This window comes from Lethenteron reissneri, chromosome 11 (assembly GCF_015708825.2).
Source record: "Lethenteron reissneri isolate LAM-NWPU_2019-01 chromosome 11, ASM1570882v1, whole genome shotgun sequence".
NCBI lineage: Eukaryota > Metazoa > Chordata > Hyperoartia > Petromyzontiformes > Petromyzontidae > Lethenteron > Lethenteron reissneri.
In genome coordinates this window covers 7,080,452-7,105,959 of record NC_083789.1, presented here as the reverse complement: position 1 = coordinate 7,105,959, position 25,508 = coordinate 7,080,452, and the positions used below count along the sequence as shown (strand labels likewise).

At 44.8% G+C, this 25,508-nt stretch overlaps 3 protein-coding genes across 4 annotated transcripts in view; all 3 read left to right on the top strand.

The window, feature by feature from the left end:
* The window catches only part of LOC133341384 (mitogen-activated protein kinase kinase kinase kinase 2-like), a 52,964-nt gene extending 52,126 nt beyond the window's left edge, over positions 1-838 (top strand). For both annotated transcript variants that reach the window (XM_061549942.1, XM_061549941.1), the window contains exon 29: positions 709-838. In XM_061549942.1, the coding sequence (XP_061405926.1) occupies positions 709-796 (88 nt within the window). In that variant the 3' untranslated portion in view covers positions 797-838. The remainder of the gene's footprint in view (positions 1-708) is intronic.
* A 2,224-nt stretch (positions 839-3,062) lies between these two features.
* LOC133341190 (uncharacterized) lies at positions 3,063-7,822 on the top strand. Its single transcript, XM_061549644.1, has 2 exons — positions 3,063-5,029; positions 7,801-7,822. The coding sequence occupies exons 1-2, from the start codon at positions 3,063-3,065 to the stop codon at positions 7,820-7,822; spliced, it is 1,989 nt and encodes a 662-aa protein (XP_061405628.1).
* On the top strand, positions 7,771-25,360 carry LOC133341383 (splicing factor 1-like). Its single transcript, XM_061549940.1, is given in 13 exon segments — positions 7,771-8,164; positions 10,211-10,369; positions 11,124-11,199; positions 13,798-13,950; positions 14,298-14,387; positions 14,716-14,899; positions 15,653-15,771; positions 15,954-16,064; positions 16,656-16,761; positions 16,763-16,837; positions 17,960-18,344; positions 19,104-19,277; positions 23,658-25,360. Coding segments are annotated over 13 exon segments (2,199 nt in total). The 5' UTR covers positions 7,771-7,932; the 3' UTR covers positions 23,993-25,360.
* Positions 25,361-25,508: the final 148 nt, after the last annotated feature.

Here is a 25,508-nt window from a genome sequence, read left to right as displayed (position 1 = left end):
CTATTTGGAGGCAATGGTTGATGGATCACATATAGATTTGTGAAACTCATAAAATCTCCATACTACTGTGTAGGTTTTAGAAGATGTGTTGTATAGTTCTCTGATGTGTTTTCTGGTTGTACCATGTGTTATTCATCACGATGTCCGGCGTTACGCTCCACCTACTGGGGCCTTGTTCAGGAATTGAATCAAGCAGCTCACATTCTCTCTTGATTATATACCGTTTCTGGCTGCTGGTCGTGATGACTGTAGGCTGCTCAATGTTATTTATTTGTCTCATATTGGAGGAAAAACTGGAGGACTCAAATAAAGCTCACCAGCATGCTGCGTCTCAAAGTGACCAGCAGCTTAAAATACAGCAAGTGGATTTATCAATAATCCATCTGTGCGGAGCTTTGAGTGCTTCCCCCTGTTTGCATCGAATTTATCCAGGTACTCCGCTTTCCTCCCATATGCATGTACAGTATGTTGAACTTCTTTCACACCGCACGTAGCCCAACGTGCTAATCGGAGGTGAAACGTGTCAATTACTGGACTCGCGATACAGAAAAAGGGTAGGGGCTATTGAGTCGTGGGCAGGATTGTCGGAGAAGTATGTGGGGCCTATGATCAATAAGCAAGGCTAAGATAATTGTGAGGCCACTCGCCGTGTGTGTGGGTGCTCACTAAAAACAGGGGTTCATCATATATGTGTGTGTGTGTGTGCAGGTTAGTGGTGTTGGAAAGCAGAGACGTGAGCGAACCAGCAGGCCCTGGGAATCTATACATCCTCGCCGGTCACGAGAACAGCTATTAAGAGATGTATCATGTGAAGCAATGCAAATAAATACAAAGCATGATTGCCGTTGCTGTGTGCGAGTGCTGCTAATTTATTATGAGGTTTCACAGTACGTTATGGAACGGGAGCGTTGGTGCAATGGGTAACGTTCTCAGATTGTACCGTATCGTGAAAATGGTGTTGTGGAAACTCTACTCGCCAGGGATGTCAGCTCTGGAATTGACCTCAAGTCACCGGGTTCATAGCCCCGTGTGCGAATCATCACACTATGCCATCCCAAATTTTCTAAAAGACATGTGACTGAAATTCGCTCCATGCACAACTGTTCATAAACACCAGCTCTTACATTTACATATGTCTCCATCACTCACAGCAGGTGTATTATGTAAGAGATCAACATGCTTGACAATGCATTTTAAATTACCTTTTCCTCCCATTAAGCTCTAAGCCCGTGACTGATAGCCCGAGACACACAAGCCAAGAACGTATCTCATCATCATTATCAACAGCAGCCATGTTCTATTAAATGCTGGATGAAGGCATCCCAACGTCATCGCCATCCATCACGGTCCTGCCGATGCCACAATCCCTTTCACTCCTACACAAGAAACTGAGCTCATCGCTTCATCTCCATGGGGGTCATCCTCTCGATCCGTCGTGAATCTCGACCACTGGCATCCTATATAGGGGGCATGTCCTGCCCAAATCCACTTTTCATGACTTTCAATATGATGTACCTTGCATGTTCTCAAATAGAATGTATTTATCTTAATTTTTTTTGTATTTTACCAGGTAAGGCACATTGAGCTAAAATGCTTTTTTTCAGAAGCATATCGGCATATTCTGCATATTCTCTGCATTTTCCAGATCAACGTAATGTACACACGTCATCTATATAAATAAAGAAAATCTTAATTAATATATGTATGTCTCAAAAACCTCTTGGGTACTTTCCGACAAGGTATAAAGCTAACATTTTGTGCGTATGTCGCTGTTAGAACACAACAGGACATTTTTGAAAATCCCAGATTTTTTCATTTTAAAGCCCCTAAATCTCAATTTTAAGTGCCCCATGAACATGTTTGTGCATGTCATTCAGAAACCGTGCAAAATATCAGATTGTATTTTTTATTTGATAAAGCGTTAAACAGCAAATCCAATTAAAGCGAGAACCATTCTGTATTTTATTGTTTTTGAGATGTTTCGTATTCAAGCGGTTTTGAACGAAAAAATATGCATTTAATGATGTTAAAATCTGATTCATTCGAAAACGGTAAAATATAGGAGCTTGCCCTCATAGAGTATTATATTCATATGTTTTAGTTTTTTGAATAAAAACGGAATCTTTAAATTGAGCGGTTTCTGATTGGTATGTCCTTAAATATAAGAAGTTTAATCAAGTCGTCAACATTTTTTGTGTTTTTTGCGGAAAAAATACACATTTTTGGAGGTTATTTAAATCGTTTGCCTGGCGAAGACGGTCTTTATGAACGAGTAATGCATGTTGACTAACTGAATAACCCAACCAATAACAGGTACATGTACGGCATATTTTCAGATTAACATGATCCATTGTAATTTATATGACTACACGATATGACTACATGAATCACCCTCTGGTCTTCGCAGAGGGTGATTAATGATAGACCGAATAAAGGGGACTTCTTCACAATTCTGGCTATCTCCTGATAAAGCTGGCTTTAATCAACAGCGAAACGTCGAACAGCACTCGAATTGTAAATGTGGGTTTCCTCTCCAACGCACCAGTGTGCCGAGGTGGTAACTAATTGGCACGTTTTGTTTACGTGACGAACCTTATTGATCAGCTGTGCCGGGTGGTGGTGGGTTTTACGACACATCTATATTTACACGATCCAACCCCCCGCCCCTCCAAAAGAAAATAAAAAATATATATTATGGTTAGTCATATAAATGACAATGGATGATGTTAATCTGAGAATATGCATACAGGGACTTCTCTACTTATGAACATTCGACTTACGAATTTTCAGAGATACGAACAAACCTGTCCGAAAATTCAGTTGACTGTAGGGGTCGGCACGGTTTGGCTCAAACTACCAAACCGCGGTTTGAACCGAACCAAATCGGTTTGGTTTGGCTCTGTTTGAACTGGTTCGGTTTGGTTTGGGGCTACGAAAACCGACTCGGTTTGGCTCGGACAGGGTGGAACCGGCTCAAACTAGTTTGGTTGGTTGTAAAGGCGACACGAAAGGACATGCTGTAGTTGCCTTTGCCTGCGAATTCACTTTGCAATTGCATCTCCATGGCTCGAGCGGCTCAAGACGGCGCCATCCCCGGCGGCTCCAGCATCACAAGGTATCTCATCCACGACGTGGAAGAGACCAAACACGCCGGTAGCGACGAGGAGCCGATGGCGAGCGAACGTGAGAGCCCGGACGCCACGCGCGGCGACACGCGGCAGAGCCTCATGCGCACCCTCGGCGCCGCAGCGCTGCAGACCGCGACGCAGCCCAAGCCCAAGAAGGCCCGTGTGTCCCGAGCGCTGTGGCACGACGAGTACTTTGAGACGAGCCAGGCCACGGGCGACGTGCAGAGCCGGACCTGCAAGATCTGCACCCTCCAGTACGCGGGCTCCACCTCCTCGGGCACCCGTATCAAGCATCTCAAGACCCATGGGATCGTCGACCCCGAGTCGCCCACGGTTGTCACGTCGCCGCCGACGGGGAAGGGTTTGCTCGTGCAGTCCAAGATGGCCACGCCCATGTCAGCGCACGCGAGCAAGGCCATGGACAGCTTTGTCGCCGAGTACATCGCGACGAGTGGTCTAGGCCATAAACACGTAACATCGGATCCCTTTAAGACTCTTCTTCAACGAGCTGCCCCAGGTTACGAGCCCAAGTCTGAGCGCACGGTCAAGCGCCGCATGCTCGAGATGTATGTCGTCCTCAAGCTACTCGTGCTACAGTACTTTACTACTTTTGGCTCTTGCGTCTCCTTGACCTACGACGGTTGGACAAACGACGCCATGACCGGCTTCTTCTCGGTCACCCTCCACTGGATGGACCCGGCGTCGTTCTCCATGTGCAACTGCATCATTCACTTCTTTTGGGTGGCCCCGGGCGAAGGCGTGGGCAAGCGCATGGCGCAGCGCCTGCACGAGCTGCTCGACGACTTTGGCGTGTGGCCGCGCCTGCTCGCCGTCGTCACCGACAGCGGTTCTGACGCCGTCGCATCCGCCAAGTCCCTCATGCTCCTCGAGGGGAGCAACCTGCGCTCGACGTGCTGCTTGCGGTGCATCGTGCACTGCGTCAACCTCGGCGTCAAGGCCTCATTCGGCGCGTTCGAGACACTGCTGCGCAGCCTCCGCGCGACGCTCGGCGCTATCCGCAAGAGCAAGACGAAGAGGGCGGCCTACACGTCGCTCACGCGGCACTACCTCAAGTGCCCGCTGCAGCCGCCTTGCCTCAAAGTGGTCACACATTGGGGTAGCACGTACGTGATGCTCACGGCGTCGCTAAGGCAGTGCCAAGTGATCGACGCCATCTGCCTTGAGCCCGGCTGGTCGCGGAGCCAGGCCGACTTGTCGGACGAGCAGTGGGAGCAGGCGGCGCTGCTCTGCCAGTTCTTGGAGAAGCCGGCGGCCATCTCTGATGCCATGGGCGCCGAGGAGTACTGCACCATCTCGAACGCCATCACGGCGCAGGAGGCTCTCTTGAGCCACTGCATGACCCACCGCCCGAGTCCTCATGTGGTCGTGAGCTCGGCCGCCGTGACCATCTCCGACTACATGGTCAAGTACAGCGACCTTCTCTCGTCCGAACCAAGCCGCGTCGCCCGCTTTCTCGACCTGCGTCACCCCAAGCCCGCGGCCTCGAGCACCAAGTACAGCAATATCAAGGACATGATGACAGACATTCTCAACCAGCGCTACCCAGCGTTGACGACGGACGCGGCGCCGAAGGCGGCGCCGCGTGGCGGCATTAACATCCTCTTTGACATGGTCTACGCGCCCAACGCTCACGACGGCGCCGCCTCCGAGGTCGACCGCTTCCTGCTTGAGCCGACTCAGGACCTGAGCATGGACGTCGTCGAGTGGTGGAAGCTGTACGGCGGCAAGTACCCACGCCTACGACGCGTGGCCCTCGACTATTTGCCTATCCCGGCGTCGTCCGTGCCCTCCGAGAGAGCAAACTCGGCCGCCAAGCGCTCCTTTCTCGACCGACCAAACCTGCACAAGTGCACGTTCAAGGCCGAGATGTGTGTGCGCTCGTGGGCGCGGATGTTGCCTAGTGTTGGGGTTTCACTGCCATTGAACTACCACACTGCGTTCAAGGACATTGGGCGTGCCAAGCTTGAGGAGATGGCTGTGGACGACATCGTCGTCCAGTACTTGCTAGTGAATCTCAATATGAAGAAAGCTTGCGTAGAAATTAGCGATTAATACACTTGATATTTGTATTGAATGCGAATATTGTTTGCCGCGCATCTTTTCGGTTCAAGCCAACTCAAGAGGTTTGGTTTAGCTTAGTTTGGTTTGGTTTTGGTTTGGTTTGGTTCAGTCGTCGCTGGTTTGGTTTGGTTTGCTCAATTTGAAACCAGTTTGAGTCGGTTCAAACCGTGCCGACCCCTAGTTGACTGTTCGGACCGAGAGTCGTAAGTTCAACCGCCGTGCAATAGATGGCGGCGGTGGCATCAAAATCTGCAGAACATGAAGAACCAGTGGCATCTACATCTGCAGAACATGAAGAACCAGTGGCATCTACATCTGCAGAACATGAAGAACCAGTGTCATCTACATCTGCAGAACATGAAGAACCAGTGTCATCTACATCGGCAGAACGTGAAGAACCAGTGTCATCTACATCGGCAGAACGTGAAGAACTAGTGGCATCCACATCTGCAGAACGTGAAGAATCAGTGCAATCTACATCTACAGAACGTGAAGAACTAGTGTCATCTACATCTGCAGAACGTGAAGAACCAGTGGCATCCACATCTGCAGAACGTGAAGAACCAGTGGCATCTACATCTGCAGAACGTGAAGAACAAGTGGCATCTACATCGGCAGACCGTGAAGAACTAGTGGCATCTACATCTGCAGAACGTGAAGAACCAGTGGCATCCACATCTGCAGAACGTGAAGAACCAGTGTCATCTACATCGGCAGACCGTGAAGAACTAGTGGCATCCAGATCTGCAGAACGTGAAGAACCAGTGGCATCCACATCTGCAGAACGTGAAGAACCAGTGTCATCCACATCTGCAGAACGTAAAGAACCAGTGACATCTACATCTGCAGAACAAGAAGAACCAGTGGCATCCACATCTGCAGAACGTGAAGAACTAGTGTCATCCACATCTGCAGAACGTGAAGAACCAGTGGCATCCACATCTGCAGAACGTGAAGAATCAGTGTCATCTACATCGACAGAACGTGAAGAACTAGTGGCATCTACATCTACAGAACGTGAAGAACCAGTGGCATTCACATCTGCAGAACGTGAAGAACTAGTGTCATCTACATCTGCAGAATGTGAAGAACCAGTAGCATCTACATCTGCAGAACGTGAAGAACCAATGGCATCTACATCTGCAGAACGTGAAGAACCAGTGGCATCCACATCTGCAGAACGTGAAGAACCAGTGGCATCTACATCTGCAGAACGTGAAGAACCAGTGGCATCCACATCTGCAGAACGTGAAGAACCAGTGGCATCCACATCTGCAGAACGTGAAGAACCAGTGGCATCCACATCTGCAGAACGTGAAGAACCAGTGGCATCTACATCTGCAGAACGTGAAGAACCAGTAGCATCTACATCGGCAGAACGTGAATAACTAGTGTCATCTACATCGGCAGAACGTGAAGAACCAGTGGCATCTACATCTGCAGAACGTGAAGAACCAGTAGCATCCATATCTGCAGAACGTGAAGAACCAGTGGCATCAACATCTGCAGAACGTGAAGAACCAGTAGCATCTACATCGGCAGAACGTGAAGAACCAGTGGCATCTACATCTGCCGAACGTGAAGAACCAGTGGCATCTACATCTGCAGAACGCGAAGAACCAGTGGCATCAACATCTGCAGAACGTGAAGAACCAGTGGCATCTACATCGGCAGAACATGAAGAATCAGTGGCATCAACATCTGCAGAACGTGAAGAACCAGTGACATCTACATCTGCAGAACGCGAAGAACCAGTGGCATCTACATCTGCAGAACGTGAAGAATCAGTGGCATCAACATCTGCAGAACGTGAAGAACCAGTGACATCTACATCTGCAGAACGTGAAGAACCAGTGGCATCTACATCTACAAGAGATTCTACAACGTTTAAAGCCATTCCCCGTGTTTAGTGTACATGCCGTACATGTTTGGAATCGACAGGAGTAAAATTTTGACTTTACGAACAAATCGTCTTACGAACACGGGACCGCCCCCCCACGGAACCGAACCCATTCGTAAGTAGAGGATCCCCAACCTTTACGTATTCGCGTGGCCCTCACCCAACATGGCCGCTGTGTTAACTCTTGCGTTTCGCGTGGTCCTCACCCAACATGGCCGCTGGGTTAACTCTTGCGTTTCGCGTGGTCCTCACCCAACATGGCCGCTAAGTTAACTCTCTTGCGTATTTCGCGTGGTCCTCACCCAACATGGCCGCCGGGTTAACTCTTGCGTTTCGCGTGACCCTCACCCAACATGGCCGCTGGGTTAAGTCTTGCGTTTCGCGTGACCCTCACCCAACATGGCCGCTAGGTTCACTCTCTTGCGTGTTTCGCGTGGCCCTCACACAACATGGCCGCCGGGTTAACTCTCTTGATTTGAAGCTTTCATGACTGCAGGAATCCATACTCTTTGGTTGCTTCGGTAAAGTCATCCAGGAACAAATACAACTTTTTCGTGTCGCCCTCACCCAACATGGCCGCCCGGTTAACGCTCGCGGTGACGTCACGGCAACGCGCCTTCGCTTCGCGCCTTTTCTTTTGGCGCGGGGGGCGGGGCGGGGGGTGACGGTGGCCATTTTGTCCCCGGTGAGGCCGCTGAGGGAGACGAGCTGAGAGAGAGAGAGACACGGCGGCTTTGGTGGCGTTCGGTAAAGATTCTATAAAGAAACCGCGTCCCTTTAAGGCGTTATCGTATTTATTAACACACACAAACAACCGTCGCAATGGCCACGGGAGCAAATGCCACGCCGCTGGGACGCGTCAACCCGCTGCTGACGGGGAAGAGGCCAATGGAGGAGGATGCGGCTGCGATGGCGATGGCGGCGATGCCAATGACGACGACGACGACACTGCAGCAACAGCAGCAGCAGCAGCAACAACAACAACAGCAGCAGCTGCAGCCGCCGTTGCCGCCGCTGCCACCACCGCCGCCGCCGCCCGTGCAGCCGCTGGCGAGTGAGTTGCAGCGAAATGGCGACCGCCTTCGAACACTTCCCCTCCCCTCCCTCACCCCACGTGCCACCGCTTAGAACGTCGTTCATCACCTCGCGATCTCGTTACGTTGAGCGGGTTTATTCGGTAAAGTCACGTAGGGGAAAAATAGTAAATAATAAAATAATACAGGAGAAATAATAATAGAAGTAAATAATACTATAATAGAAATAATAGCGATAAAATATTGCTTTATTTCTATTATTTCTTTTATTTTATTATTATTTTTACCTACGTGACTTTACCGAAACAGACCTAAGAGTATGAATCCTTGCAGTCACGAAAGCTTCAAATCTAGAATTGAGGGGTTTGCTTAAACGCACGTGTTGGTTGGGTTTTGTTTGGGGTGTGGGAGCGCTTTGCTGTGGCGGTAGCTTCACACGTGGAGGCTTCTTCGGCTTAAATGTTTCGTCAAAGGCGACCCCGAGGGGGGAGTTTAATGTTTGATTGTGTAACGGCAGTGGTTTTATTAAGTGACGGTGTAATTTATATCTTTTGAGCTTAGCTCGTTGAATACGAGCTTTGAGTAACGTGTTTCAAAGTCCGTCTTTGTAATGCATGTTGAAAGCAATGCTTCTGAAATGTGTACGGCCTTGTGCAAGTTGGTGACACAAGCCTCATCGATATGAATACGAAATAGACAATTCGATTACGTTATTATCTCGTGGGATACGTAAATGGTTGACACGAGAATCTGCTCCATCACCACGTGGATCAGCACAGGGTGTGGGTGGAAATTCCTTTGAGCATTTCCCAATTATTGCTGTGGTCAAACTATTCCCATCTGAATTTCGATTTAAAGCTTTCGTGACTGCAGGTATTCATTCATCTTCTTGGTTCTTTCGATAAAGTCACGTAGAAGGGAAATAAAAAAAATAATGAAAATACCTTTTTTCATTTAATATTAAAATAATAAAAATAAAACAATAAAAGCAAAATTAAAATCGTATTTTATTATGTTTTATTATTATTTTTTCCATTTTACGTGACTTTACCTAATAGAGATCACGGAGAAAACATTCAATTCCAGAACCTTGACGTGTCTAACGAACCATTCTCAATAGACTTGTGTTTAGTTACATTTAGAGCTATTGTGCACCGTAATTCCAGTATTGTAAAAGGCTTGTGTACACGTAATTACTGGACTGATGTCCACTTCATCCTGTATGTTAATTTGTTTTGTGCACATCCAACGCTAACACCTCCCATCGTACCTTTAACATTTTCATGTGAACACTTGACTTTCACTTGTATTCGAACGATGTTGCATGGAACTCCAGATTATTGTGTTGGTAATAATAGTCTTGAAAGAGGAATGCACGCTGCATTTACAATACACGTACTGTACTACTGTATCGTGCCGAAATACAATAGTTCTTTAAACACTACAGTTTCTGAAATAAGCGAGCCTTGATTAACAATTAACGGCGTGTTTACTGTCAGTATATATGTTCTCTTGTAAAACAAATCATTTCTGAGTGTATTAGAGCAACACGCTCATAAACACTATCCAATGCCATTTTCTGAAGAGAATATTGACGTGGCACAGCATCTGCTATGTTTGTACCACAAAGAAGCCTTTTTCTACGTGCAGGGAAACCCAAGTTAATACCGTGTGAATTTAGGTCACGTTTTTCTCAACGTTGTAAACGATACTTCGCTTCAAGCAAGCACAGGAATTATTTATTATACGTTTTTGCAACATTTTTGAACCAATCAACCAATGGTTTTCATTCATGTAGAAACGGCTGATTTCAAGCTTGCGGGTTTAAGCACATACTAGAATATTCTAATCGCATTAAAAATTAACACCACCTTATATCAAATTTTTATCATAGTCTTACGTGTCGTGCAAATTATCTCCCTCTTCAAAGCGCTACTGCCAACACAGACCTTGAAAAAAAATTCGTTTAATGTTCATGCATTATAAAAGTGGTCGAGTTGGAGGGGCATCGCTTCTCTTAAACATACTAAAAAATGCCACGTTTACGCTGCTTTATTCGTCCAAAGTTCTTGAGAAAGCAGCGGACTCGAGCGAGGCGGCGAAGGACAGGAAGAAAGCGAAACGGAGTCGCTGGGATACGGAGATGACGGAGAAGATCGCCGTGCCGGGCATGCCCACGGTGCTACCACCCGGCCTCAACAAGGACCAGGAGAGAGCATATATAGGTAATGTGTCCCAAAGCACGTCGCATTCCCCACACTGTTCACAGGGAATGGACCCAGACCACGTTTTTCATTCATCAGTTACAACGTCAAGTGGAAAACTGTTTAGTCTTAACCAGTTTCTTTGCATGGCCGGTGAAAGCGAGTTAACGTTTGATAAGCCTTATTCAATGAGTGTGCTGGCTAATTTGCTTTTGTTGGCCATGTGAAGAAATTAGTCTCACTACAGGTTTTGTGTTGCATTCGGTGAATACTGGTCTCTGCTCTGCCCCATAGATGTCTTACCTCTCATGACAAAACACAATCTCATGATGCATTTGGATGTTGTTTTTAACGAATGCCTGTATAACACATTTCAACCATTTCACACAATTTCAGTGACGTGTATTTATTGGGATTGCAGATACTGTACTGTGTATATTTTGCTTCGTTTTAAATAACAAGTGATTACAGAAATACAAATTTTATTGAATGTCTTGTTAATAATGTGTTACAATGCATCGTTTTTCTTTAAGTTAAAAGTTTTAGTCAGAAACGTGTTTTCATTTATTATTTAAGTACGTGATGCTGGTGAGTGTTTTAATGAACTTTTCCTGTGGCAGACAGATGATTGGGTTGCATTGTTTTGAAAATTGCTGCAGGTGTGTTGTGTTTTTATCATGATTATTGCTGTTTGCGTTTGGCGTTGTGTGTTTATGTTGCTTGACACTTAACCCTTGATTTCCTCCCGTCCTTCCCCAAACTTAACACATTTCAGTGCAACTGCAGATTGAGGACATGAACCGTAAGCTGCGAACAGGAGACCTTGGTATCCCTCCCAATCCTGAAGAGAGGTTGGCGACTGTAGCACTGCTCTACAGTAACCCCTTTTTTTCATCCGTTACTTGTCTTCGGTGGTGAAGTAACATGGCTGTTGTTGGCTTGAAATGTCTGTGATTTCAAGCCTGAAAGCTAAGTAAGCCTAATGAGCATGGCTGTCTCTGTAATTCTTTTGCCCGTTTATTGGCAGCAGTGAAAATATTACGTTCAGATGAGTAAGCAATATATTAATATATGCTGCTGCAATTGGTCTCTTGATGTTGGCTTGGTGCAGAAGAAAATCTGCATCGTGGTCACATTTAAAAATAAGCGAGTGTAGTTGATGCGTTGAGTAAATTGGCAAAGATTAAAATGGTTCAGCTGCTTTTGAACCCTTTCTGCTCAAGTTGAATTGCGTGCTTTTTAAACATTATAATCACGTCTGAAATGAAAGGGTTTAGTCTAACTCCCCCTGTGACTGAAACAGAGTTGGGTGGTTCCCATACACTTGGGCACTCAACAAATCTTGCAAATATGAAGTGAAATGGCTACCTGCTGTTAAGTTTGCATTTTTTGGCCACACTTAATGCCACAATTAATCCTGAGCATACTTAAATTGCTCGTCCCTGGGGGAATGTTATCTGAACCATGTTGAGCATTTGTTTAAACTTTGTTAAAAATGAAATACAGGGATGGCCACAACGTATGGGAGTTTATTAAATGTTTAATGAATTATGGTTAAATGCATATTTTAGACGTTTGTTTAGTAGTTAATGCAGCGAGGATTGAACTTTGCTATGAAGATACATTTTAATGAGTGTGTGTAGTTATGACAATCCCCGTATGCTCATATATATTATAAAAAATATTAGACTGCTTTTTGTGTGCATTAGGCAGCAGCGGAAATGTGTTCTGTATTTCTAATTTGTAACCTAACGCAATGCAAATTGACCCATAACGTGGGGTTTGGGGTGAGAGTTTTCAGGCCTGCAGAGAGGACTCGAGAGATTTGTCATTTGGAATGACAACACGTTTATAAATAGCATAAAAAAGAGAATGCGCAATAGTTGATTCTAACCAAAAATGTTCATATTCTAATTTCTAACAATCTCTTCCCATAGGCAGCAGGAACATGGCAGATTTTTCCCCTTTAAATTTTGATATTTTTTTCCCACTAACAATTTCTAACGGAATGAAAGCAGGTTCCAGCAATACCGCTGCTCGATATCGGCTTCTGTAGTTTCAGCAGCCGCTGTGAACTGATGTGTTGAGCGATCGCACAAACCTTCATAATTGCCTGAATTGACAACAGTATACCATTGCTCTCATTACAGTGCAACTTGACAAGGCAAAATTATAAAGAGCTGTGAATAAGTTTAAAAAAGAGCATAGTCTTAATTTTTTTGGTATAAACAAATTATGTAACAATGATAATACCTGTGCTGAACCGAAGGGCAGCCCGGTGCGATAGGTGTTTTCAGCTGAGGGCCGTCGAGTGGCGTCTCCTGATGCTAATATGCTTAACAAAGCCCTTACAGGTCAACAGGTCTTTTTAGCCCAACGCATTGCCCTTCATCCGTGACCCGACCCAGCGAATCTGCAAGCTGAGAGGAAGGAACAGAACAACTTAACGACCGCCTTAATCCCATTTTGCGTTGCATATTTGAAAATGACGGTTCCAATAGGCACCGCGTCTGACATTCCCCCAGTTTGGTGTTATTCATCTCTCGTTGCTAATATGTTTGGCTATACTAGCTTTTGTGTAGATGATTGACAATAGTTTAGTTGCCATTTCCAAATGCCTAGTGGAACCGTTGCCTGAAAGTAAATTCATATAGATTATGTTAACGCTAGATAAATAGCACGTCCATTCAGCGAATGTAAGCAGTACAGTAACTTGTTAGTAGTTTTTAAGCTTTTATTTGGTCGACTCGTTTTTGCATGGTGTCTGCAACAGGTCACAGTGTAAATTCCCCCAATTAAAATAATAACATTGTAATTTACGTAAAAAATAATGTACATTTGATTGTTTTCTTTGAAGCCCCAAGTTAAATTAATTTACTAGATCAAGAGGTTGCTGTTTTCATTAAATTTCTTGGCAGGGCAGTTGCAACAATGGGCATATTTATTAAGTCCCTTACTCTTAAGCAAGTAGCATAAATACTTAACAAAGCCCTGACACTCCAGTCAATTGGCAGGTAGTGTTTGGGGAGGTAAAGTGTGGATACTTCCACTTTCGAGACGTGGCGAGCATGGAAGAGTCGGCCGAAAATACCCTCTTCGAGGGGCTCTTGAGTTCCTAATGGAGGCCTTTCTGCCACTCGTGGCGTGAAAAAGAAATTGTGGGGCGGTACATATAATTATTTGAATAATTGACTCCTAACTTAATTTAAATTGATTATGTAATTGAAGTTAGTAAGTTAAGTTAATTTAGGAGCCACAGTTGGCTTTAAATACCACAGACATGGCAATTGAAGCACCAGAATTACAACAGCAGCAACATTGATGTGCAGATGCCAGTGCAGGAACTGTTGGCCACGTGCTATGGTACGGGTCACCCATTTTCTGTCTGCTTCCGTGCGTGCCTGTGTGTGTGTGTGTGCGCTTGCGTGCGTGCACTTGGCTTGGCACAGGTCACCATCACCGGAGCCCATTTACAACAACGAGGGGAAGCGGCTGAACACTCGTGAGTACCGCACGCGCAAGAAGATTGAGGACGACCGGCACGTGCTCATCCAGGAAATGTACAGGCTCAATCCGGACTACAAACCACCTGCTGACTACAAGTGTGTTGTCCTACTCGCACCTCTATGCATTTGAAATATAATCACAGCATTTGAGTGACATCTTGTGCACGTTTTTCAGGTAATTAAACTAAAAAATTTGTATACGGTTGGAGAGGGGGCATGCTAAAGAGTATTCACTCCATGGCATATGACTTACAGCAACTGCATTTATTGCAGGACTGCTGATTGTTCATTAACGAGCCACCATATTCATCCTGTTGAGGGTTAAAAGGTTGTGATTGTAAGTCTGTTGTACTGTATTTTTAGTTATTTGTGTTTTTGATGCTGTATTTCCAATAATTATTTTCCAGAGGGTAGTATTTTTAAAGTGAGTGATCTGATTGCAGGCCACCTGCGCAGAAGATAAGCGAGCGAATTATGATTCCTCAAGATGAACACCCTGATATCAATTTCATTGGCCTCATCATTGGCCCAAGGTAGGTTTTCAATATGAATCTAGTGTCTTGCCTTGCTCTTGCCCTCCAATTTTTGTAAATTCAATTTGGGGTTTTAGATTTCACAGGTATATAAGACATTAAGATGATTAATTGTTTAAAGAAAAGTAGTTTCCACTTGATAAAATGATCGCACTCTTGCTTGAGCCATTTGACATGTTTACAAATATTGTGTACGAGTTTTACGTATGTACCGAAAGTATTATGTTTAGCGTATAGATATCTTTGTATTGGAATTGTGGCAATTGGGCTGCTTTTCTTCAATGTGGATGCGTCGCCACCACCACTCATTTACAGTGCTCTTTCACAGGGGCAACACTCTGAAGAAGATAGAGAAGGAATGCAATGCCAAGATCATGATAAGGGGCAAAGGTTCTGTGAAGGAGGGGAAGATCGGCCACAAGCCGGGGCAGCCCCTACCGGGCGAGGATGAGCCCCTGCATGCTCTGGTCACGGCGAGCACCCAGGACAACGTGCGCAAGGCTGTTGATCAGGTAAGAGCTCCCCCGTTTCCTCTATTGTGAGACTCAGGCATATAGTCATGAATTTATTTCATTGTTTAAAATGTGCGCAATGAATTGTGTGCATAGTTGCTATTTATGATTAATACAAAAATGTATGAAGTTATTTTTCCATTTGATTACTGGTTGTCAATGGCAGGCAGCACAGATTAGATGGTACAAATGATATTGAAAAAATGCATACCAGAGAATATGAAGCAATGGCAACAAAGATAGTAGATTTTTTCTTAATCTAATTGACTTAATGGAGTCATGCAGGGCATGAATGGTAATGCATATTTGGTCGTTTTTTCAGTTATATTAAACAGTGCCGTAAAAGTTACATAATTTAGACATAGTACTTGTTTTTAGATTGGGGTTAGATATGCATTCTGTGATTTAAAAAAATGAGGCATAGATTTATCTCTATAAGAAAATATGGAATGTTGGTGCCGTACAACTGCTAAAATGTGAGGAATAGTACATTTTTTGTAAACTGGGCTTGTCATTCAAAAGCAAGACCATGCTGTTGTCTGTAGAAGTAACTGCTCGTTGTGATTGTTTCCAAGTGACCACATTCATTTTAATAATATTTATATTGTTTGTCAGCAACAGGTCTCAATTTGTAACCTCCAGAATCACGTTTGCAGATGATTTTGTTCTTAACCAGTAGGTGCCCTTTTGAAAAAAGACATTGTGAAAATAAAACCATTCTGCCAAGGGTCTCATAAACCTGTGTGCGTGCAGATCAAGAACATTCTGAAGCAGGGCATCGAGGTGCCGGAGGGGCAGAACGAGTTGCGTCGCATGCAGCTGCGAGAGCTGGCCCGTCTCAACGGCACGCTTAGAGACGATGAGACGAGCAGGTGAGAGTCGCAACTATAAACACAACACTACCAAACCTTCCTCGCTCTCCTGTGCAGGCTTTTGCAATACCTATAGAAGCTTGGCTGTGCTTTGTGAAAGTTGTTTGGAATTATTTTTTTAATGTTCGAGACGAGTTTTTTTTTCTACATTAAGCTGTGATCGTTTTTTTTTTTTACTCTAGGGTGCTCCGACCATGGCAGGCACCGCCTGAGACTCGTAGTGTCACTAATATGACGATCTGTAATCGCTGTGGGGGAGCCGGTCACATTGCTTCGGACTGTCGAATCAGCAGGTACGTTTTATGTGTTGCGATGCACACACATCTTGTTGTTTCCTCAGGGTGACTATTGTGTAGGTGGTTGTCAGTTGCTTACAAAAAAGCCTACCTAGTTGTGTTTTAAAATGTAACAACACCAGCCAGGTTTTGTGCAGAATTTTTTTTAAGGAAGAGAAATACAAAAAGCTACTGTGTAGATACCCAAGCTGCATGTTCTGGGCTATCCAACATGAGTTTGGGGAGGGGTCGTTGAGCAAGTAGTTACGGGCAAAAAAATCTTATACCACTAAGGACGTTAACTACAATACTCCCATACATTTTCACATGTCAGTGCAGTAGCATAGTTATGAGCTCTGATAGTACAACATGATTGGTCGTTGTGGCTGTGTCATTGAAAATTAATTTATGGCTCAATGGGCCTTACTGAAAATAAACTGGCTGATAAAGTCATTTCTCACCAACAGAGCTTCTCGTTGGACAACCCGCAGCCTAGATATTTATCTACATGATATGACCTGTTTTTGTGATTTGCAACCTTGAAATGTTTTGCTCATGATAGATGTCGGCGTGATTCTCTGATTGCTGTGCATTGTCCTCCGGCGTCAGGGAGAATGCTGCTGCTGGTACCGGCGGTGGCACCGGTGGTGGTGGCGGCGGTGGTGGTGGCGGAGGCATGGGCATGGGTCCTCCCCAGGGCAACCAGGAGCGAGCAGCGCATGGACGAGGAATATCTCTCGCTCATGGCCGAGCTCGGGGAGGAGACACCTGCTCGCTCTGGCGGTGGACATGTAAGTACCCTTTAAATGCATGTGAGGTAGAGGGTGTATGAACAGAGATCAAACCAGACGAGCGTTTGAACTGGAGATGGACAGGAACAGCTTAGGACAACTCCATGGGTTTGAGGGGCACAACAGCCTTTCAGGGGGGATGCAGCTGCAGCATGTATAACATGCAGGATACATTTTGAATGTGCCCAAAGGAACATTAGCGTCGGTTACAGCGACTACACAAATAACATGAAAAAACACAAATAACATGAAAAACATGCCCTGCGTTACGTTGACGAGAGGTGTCGGCAAGTGATGTATCTGTGTATTGTGACCATAGTTACCGGAGGGGGGGGGGGCAGTTCGCAGTGGTGAGATGTTAACTACCTCGCCTGTTATACAGGAGGTCGTGGGTTTGATCCCGACCTTGATTCCTGCATATTTGGAGTTTGCATGTCTCCTCTCCCTGTGGTCATGTGGATTTTTCTCCGGGTCCTCCAGTTTTCTCCTCCATATTTAGTATCAACATGCATTTAGAGTATTTAGTTGCTATAAATTTCCACACGATGATAAGCCACTTTGCTTAGCTATCATTTGTGGCCAGGTCGCTTCTGAAAAGGAGCTATATAGCTCTGTGTGGGCCTTGCCTGGTAAAATAAAAAATAGTTTAGGTCAGTATACGAAAAAGGTTGAGAACCTCTGGCATATGATGAAAAAGAGAGCATTGAAATATAAGAAAAAATAGTGTTGGAGAATATAATTTTAATGAAGACTTAATGCCCTTTATTTACCTAGGAGACCTTTTTCAGGAGGGTCCCCTGGAATGTAGTTGTTTAGCCAACACCATTAACAGTATTTTTTCTGAAGGATTAAACTAGAGCACCTGGATAAAATCCCATGCATACGAGGCATTAACATTAAAGTTCTATACAGATTAAATTCAATAATCTATTGCTGTACGACCATTTCCAAGATACCTTGCAGTCCCCATACCCTACAATACTTGTTATTCCCAGAGTCATCTATAAAAGTACAAGATCTGATGAGATAGGGTGCACTTTAGATGATTTGGTTGTAGTGTGAAGAATGAGGTAAATAAATCTACATCACTGACCTGTTTATATGTTGTGTTTTGTGTTCCAGGGTGGTGGAGGTGGTGGGCGCTCTTCCTGGATGAGCTCAGCACCCTCTGACAACAAGCCCATGCTGGCCATCCAGGCAGGACCCTCTCGCCCGCAGCACGGCTTCGGAGGCGGTGCCGCTACTGCCGCCGGCGGTCACATGCAGCAGCACCAGCAGCAGCACCAGCAGCACCAACAGCACCAGCAGCACCCGCACCAGCAGCACCAGCAGCAGCAGCACCACCAGCAGCACCAGCAGCATCACCACCAGGGCGGCGGGGGAGGCATGGGTGGCCACGGGCACCACATGCACCATGGAGGGCACGGCGGAGGCGGGCCTCCACCCATGTGGATGCAGCACACGCAGCAGCAGAGGCTGCCGCCCCCTGTGCCCATGCCGCCTATGGGTGAGGAAATATGGCTGGCCCTCACTGCGCTTGTTTGTGTTGGTGCTTCTGTCAGTTGAGCATTGTTGTGTGCATCGTAGCATTACAGGCAAGCCTTATTGACTTGTAAAGGAAGGTACAATCGAATAAAAGCATAGATCTCTTGGATATATAGCTAGTTTGTACCGAACTGTCAGAAATGTTTTGCAAGCATCGCTCCTGAAAAAACACTAAAGTTACATTTAGGTGTTCGATTGTAGCAGCGCTGTGGTGACGTTTATTAGTAATCGGCATTTTGCGACTGCCACTGTGTAGCATATTATTATGTGCCAGGGACTCTGAGATCATAGGACAATAGTCTGAGTCCATAATTGGCAATAAGTAACGGCAAAGCAGTTATAAGTGACTCAGAATTGTGCGCAGTTGCGTATACAGTACACGACTTCCCTGAAGGCATTCACCTTCAGCGAGTGCGATGCCGATCACACACGGTTCGAATTCGACCCTCGATCTACGCACACGCGTCGAATAAAAAGCAAGGGACAAGTCCTTACTAACAACTCCTCTATCATTTTTCATTGCTGGAGGGGTCTTCCCCCCCTACCTGAAAATCCTGGCTCCACCATTTCCGTTAAACATTAATCTGGAACATGAGTCACCAATACATTTAACGAACCTTGCCCGTTTATATTCTTCATGAATCGCCTGCTCTGACTCGCTTATCTGTATACAATTGTACGCCATGTGCTTAAGAGGGTCTTTCGCTTTGTGCGTGTGCAGGCATGCCTCCCTTCATGGGCATGGGGCCCCCCATGCACCACAACACCGTGCAGGCACCACCACCTCCACCCATGGGGGGCAACATGATGAGCTGGCAGCAGCAGCCCCCGCCGCCACCCATGCCTCAGTCAAGCACGAACGCGTCAGCTGGCAGCCTGCCCTGGCAGTCGGCCGGTGAGTGCACCTAGCCTGGTACGGATGCCATGTGGTCTAAATGGTACTTAGGGTTGAGTGCTGTTGTGTGGGATGAATCTTAAGAGAGCTTTATCTCCTCAAACCATAAGATGGTGCAAGTTGCAAAATATGTAACATGCCTTGATTTTTGTTACTTGATACAATTACAGTAACATACAAAAGTATATTTTAATAAAAAATGTAAGGTAAAACAGTTGTGCATAATCTAAAATACAACAATTTTGCAGCACAACATTCCTGTCTTTTAAATTATTAACAATATGGAAGCTCATGGGTAGCTGAGGGAAAATGTTTTTCCATATATGCATCTAGTTCTTTACTAGCTAGTTTGTGTGTCCCAGTTTTGGCCAGCTGACTAATTTAGCCAGGTTTAAATAAAGTTCTGAATAGCAAACAACATTATAAAAGAGGTTTATTCATATTGGATCATCTTTTCTGTAGTTATTGTGCACCTGTTGGCAGATGGATGAATGAACAGCCAATGCATGTGTGTTCAACCTCAATTGAGACTCATTACAAATATAACAGTGGTGTAATTTATGTATGTATAAATCTTGACTTAAAACTTTCGCGATTGCAGGAATTCATATTCTTTGGGTAAAGTCACGTAGATAGGTTCAAATGATAAAAAAATTAAGAAACCAAAAACTACGATGTTTTTATCACAACACAAAAGCGATCGTCATCAGGAGGAAAACAGAGGGGGAAAACTGCTAAAAACAGACTGTTTTAAAGGTTTATAATGGGTGTAGCCCAAGGGTCATAAACGAAGTGGGCGGAGCTAGTGATGTTAATGTGATAAATTAGTATGGTTGATTACGATCGCCTATTTCTCTCTAAAATTTACCAGGCTCTCATAGGTCCATTCGCTCTTTCTCTCCCCCGGCCGCTTCGGGTGGATTACCACACATCTCTCTGTTTGTCAAATTTCACACTTAACTTCTAATTTTAGCAATCTTTGGAGATTGTAATCAACCAGGCTATGCATTAACTGTGTGTTAGCCGACTCTCAGTTTTTCATTACATTACATTTCCAAAAGATTGATAAATTTTGTTTTCCCAACCTATTTCTCTATGAATTTCGATTTAAAGTTTTCGTGACTGCAGGGATTCATCTTCTTGGTTCTTTCGGTAAAGTCACGTAGAAGGGAAATAATAAAATAATAAAAATAAAACATTAAATAATTCTCACGACGTTTCGGCCACAACGCAAGCAGCCGTCCTCAGGTGAAGACCAGGTCTGTCGGGGAGAGAGCGTCTGAATGAAACACCACCACGCTTGGAGCGTATATTTAAGCTGGGTTGGAAGGGGGGAAGGGCGCCTTGACATAAGAATTTGCATATCAAGAGGAATTTAGCATATGTATGGGAAATGCAGGTATGTGATTAGTACTACTTGTGAAATGCGTAGGAGGTGGGCGGGGGGTTTCCAAAGTCATATTATGCCCGTGCATTATGCAGGATTAGCAGCATCAAAGGGAGGGGATAGGGGTAGTATTAATAAAGGGAAGGAATGTTAATAGTGTGTAGCTGCAGTAACTAAACAACCATGTATTCTAAGGTATAGGGTGGTGTATAGTAATACAGTATATAATTTAATGTTGGGTTTGTCTATGGCAGCATATAGTACGGAGTAGACCCGTGTGATGTAAGGAAAAAGTTTAGCTGGAAGCATATTATATTTTTTGCGACATAGAATTGTAATGTATTACTTACTGTTAGTAGCTCAGCTTATTGGAGATTATATTTAGTATACTGATGATACTATGTAGTTTATACTTTAGTTTTTTACGTGGTTGCAGTCAAGAAAGCTTCAAATCAAGTTAGAAATTAGCATGTGAATGTAAGATCAGAGAGCTGGCCTCCACTGCGAGCGCTGCTGAGGTGGCTATGTTAATGTGAGACATTCGCATGTTAATGTAAGATCGCAAAGCTGCTGCTGCGTCGAGGTCGGCGCGCGGAGGTGGCTGTGTTGGTGTGAGAAATTTAACCTGTTGATGTAAAGCCCACCGGCTATCAACAAAGATTCGTTACTGAAGCTATCCATATATACCGACAGACACAATTTCAACCGAGATGGCTACAAACTTAGCAATCATTGGAAGGACGTTATCAACCAGTTTAAGTCATAACTGGCTGTGATTTTAGTTATTTTTAGCTCCGATTTTACATTAACAGGTTAAATTTCTCAAACCAACACCGCCACCTCCGCGCGCCGACCTCGATGCAGCGGCGGCTCTGCGATCTTACATTAACGTGCGAATGTCTCACATTAACATAGCCACCTCAGCGCGCTCGCTGTGGCGGCCGCTCTCCGATCTTACATTCACATGCTAATTTCTGACATTAACATCATTAGCCCCGCCCACTTCATTTATGACCCTTGGGCTACACCCATTTTAAACCAGTCTGTTGTTAAGCAGCTTTCCCCCTCTGTTTTCCTCTTGATGACGATCGCTTGTGTTGTGATCGAAATGTGTTGTGAACGAAACGTCGTAGTTTTTTTTGTTTATTTTATTTTTATTAATTTGAACCTATCTACGTGACTTTACCAAAAGACCCAAATAATGATTTATGTATGAACTTCTTTCGCACCGTACATAGTTGGGGGGAAGGACAACAAACTAAACACAAAAAGCAGTTATACAGAAAGTCGTTTTCAATTTAGGCGGTGGTGGCGCACGCAAAGGTTGGTGGACCCCACAAATGTTGCGAAACTCCCCATGGGCTTGCCAGGAGACGTCGATACAGCAAAATGTAGACGAATATCATCTGTCCCTTTTTGTATGGGATAGTGTTGCCCTCTCACAGGAGTGGGTTTTCTATGCGTGCTATTTTTTTTTTCCCAATTTTTCCACACTCGTTACTTGGATAAAAAATATATATATATTGAGGGCTGCAGAACTTGGGGAATAATTAGTGCTGGCTCACCACCTGGCTGCCTTCTAACTTGTCTGTGGTTTCTCATCATTGAGAGGCAATTGCATGAACGGCGCTATATAAAACTATATACAGGACTCATAATAGATACAAATAATTAAATAAAACTTTCCAGAGATGGCTGAATAGCTTGCTGATTGAGGCCTCTTAGGGTGAGTAGTGGTGGAGTTCAGAATCGGAATATTAGCTTATTAGACTGGAGAAATACAATGAGCGAAATGCTATTTTTCACAGATGTCCAGTCGGGGCAGGTCAGAACGTTACAACAATAAACAATACAAAAACAGGATAGGAGTGCAAAGTATAGGAAAGGCAAACAAATCGCTTACAAAAATACAAGTAAAATAAAAACATTTTCTATGCAGACAAAGGGCGGAGCCAGGATTTTCAGGTGGGGGGGGGGGCAACCCCTCCAGCAATGAAAAATGATAGAGGAGTTGTTAGTAAGTAAGGACTTGTCCATTGCTTTTTATTCGACGCGTGTGCGGTGATGGCGCAGCCATCAATCGAGGGTTGAATTCGAACCGCGTTGTGTGATCGACATCGCGCTCGCTGAAGGTGTTTGCCTTCAGGGAAGTCGTGTACTGTATACGCAACTGCGCACAATTCTGTGAGTCCCTTATAACTGCTTTGCCGTTACTTATTGGCAATTATGGACTCAGACTATTGTCCTATCATCTTATAGAGTCCCTGGCATGTAATAATATCCTACACAGTGGCAGTGGGGGTCGCAAAATGCCGATTTATTACTAATAAATCGCAATGATCCGATCGAAATTAGGGATTTCGAATGCATCATTGGGGGGGCATGTGCCACCCCACCCCCCCCCCCCACTGGCTCCGCTAGTGGTAGGATCAACTGCCTCTTCATCTGACAATGAAGTTGGAATCACAGGAATATTCATTTGAGGAAGCTGGCTCTCTTTTGTGTTCTACTCTGGACCTTCTGCTTTGATTGCAGAATGTTTAAATAATCTTCCTGGGGATAGCTGGACAGCATTTGTCTTCTGCTGGTACAGCCTTTTGTAGCAGTCAATGCCGGTTTATATTTGTGGTCATGGTGGCATTGCTTTATTGGCCTCTTCTTCAGCTTCCAGCATAAGATCCTCATTTAATAGGTCCCCTCACCATGGGACTCCAGAAACTCTTACCATGTCCGACGCCTCCACGTTGTCAAGTCCAGCTATTTTGCGATGTAATACTTCTACGCAACTGGAGGGGGGAGCCCTCTACGTTCTACGCGCGTAGCATATGCGGAACATTAAACTTGAAAGGAAATAGGTTCTCAAATGAATCAGCAGTGTATATGCGAAACAACACAATGTGGCAACTTGTAGCAGGGGATTCCTGTCCTAATTTACGATGTGAATGTTGAAAATGTAGTGTCATTGTTGAATGTCTCCTCCCCCACTCCCATAGCCATGACGAACACGGGTACGGCGCTGCCCCCGTGGCAGCAGGCCACTCCGAGCACGGCCCTGCCACCGCCGCCACCACCGGGACCCAACCCGCCCGCACCTCCCGCTGCACCGGCACCGCCCACCGTGGCCCCAGCTCCAGTGCCACCACCCCCAACTCAGCCACCACTACCGCCCGGCGCTCCCCCACCACCTCCACCACCGCCTGGCTCGGCGCTGCTGTTTGCTCCTCCGCCGCCACCGGCTGATCCTGCCACACAATACCCGGGCATAATTGGCACGATGGGCATGGGCCTGTCGTTTGCCATGCCACCACCACCTCCCCCACAGAGCTAGCCCACCGGATGAGCCAGAATACGTATCTGTTTTCTGTTGGTGTTGTCGATTGCAGCGTTACGATCCTGGGATAAGGGTCAGTCTTTAGGTAGCTGCTTGGAAAATCCCTCTTGGTGCGATTTTTGTCACGTGATTTTTGTTTGCGAAAAGATGAGTAAGATTGGTATTTGAACGTTAAGTGATTGAGCTGAAGCCTGACCCACAGCACGAGTTTGGCCTTGAGAATCTCAGTTTTTTTGGCTTATCTCTTTTTTAATAAAAATGTTGCGTGCACACACCACCTTATCCAGGCACAAAGATTCTGCAGGGGTTTTTTTTCATACAGAATTGAGTTGTTTACCTATGCGTTTGTGAAAAATATTGCATTGTGGAAATAAACACATTGTAGCTGGTAAGGCTAATCTTCAGGAAAGTATCCGTTGCATGAGTAAAATATCGGTTTTAGTTATTTTTGTAACGGTCTTTAGACTTTTTTTTATATATATAACATTGAAATTTGACTTAATTTACAGGCAGGATACAAATCTTTTCAGGATGAATTATTTTTCACAAAAGTACCGCATTTAGATGAATCTTTTTTTACAATTGTTTTTGGTAAAGTTAATTAAATTACCCTTTCACATTATATTCTGCACCTCTGTTTGGAAAGGCCCATTGTAATGGTGATTAGTGAATGGCAGTGCTTCTGCTTGCAAGTGTATTGACATTCTAAATTTTAGAATCTTCTCAGTTGTGGTGAGTGGCTGTACAAAGCAACATTTCTTTCCTTCATGGGGTGTGTGGGGTGGTGATGTGAAATGATGGAATTAAATGGGTGATTAGTTTTTAAGTGTGGCAAGTTGCATAAAACACCTTAAGAATATTCAACCGTCGTCTCTATCTCTCGTTGGCTTCGAGGTTTTCTTGCCGCTGGTTACCTGACTAACCCACTAAGCTTTACACCAAATCTCTGAAGTGGTTTTGAGTTGCAAGTTGGAATTTGACATGCTTAACATTGTACCCAAAATAATGCCTGGTTATTGGTGATACAATTTGAGACTTGCGCTGTAAAATGTTAAGTCGATAGTGGTGCGGTAATTTGTTTTAACCCCCCCCCCCCCCCCATAAAGCGATTTTCCCCTCTTGGTTTTGCCATTTAATGTGGTACCATTTGAAAGGACAACACTCGAGCCGTGTTTTATACAACTGGCCCACATACGTGTTTGTGTGCTGGATACCCATGGGTATGTTTTAAATTATGTTTTCGAGTCAACTTTAACTTGGGATAACTTAATTGCAGGACAGCTCAGAAGAAAGCCAGGGAAACGCATTTATACAATTGAGCTGTTTTTCTTCATAAGAATAAAGTGGTTTTGTACAAAAAATCAAGATATCCCCCTTTAGTTTTTTTTTTACCCCCGCGTCCTTTTTAGTTTACCCAGCTCCATATGTGGTTAAACAGCTTGGACTTTACGCATGTAAATCAAACAGGATTACGGTGTTATCAAGATCCCAGATTGAGTACGCAGATTTTAAA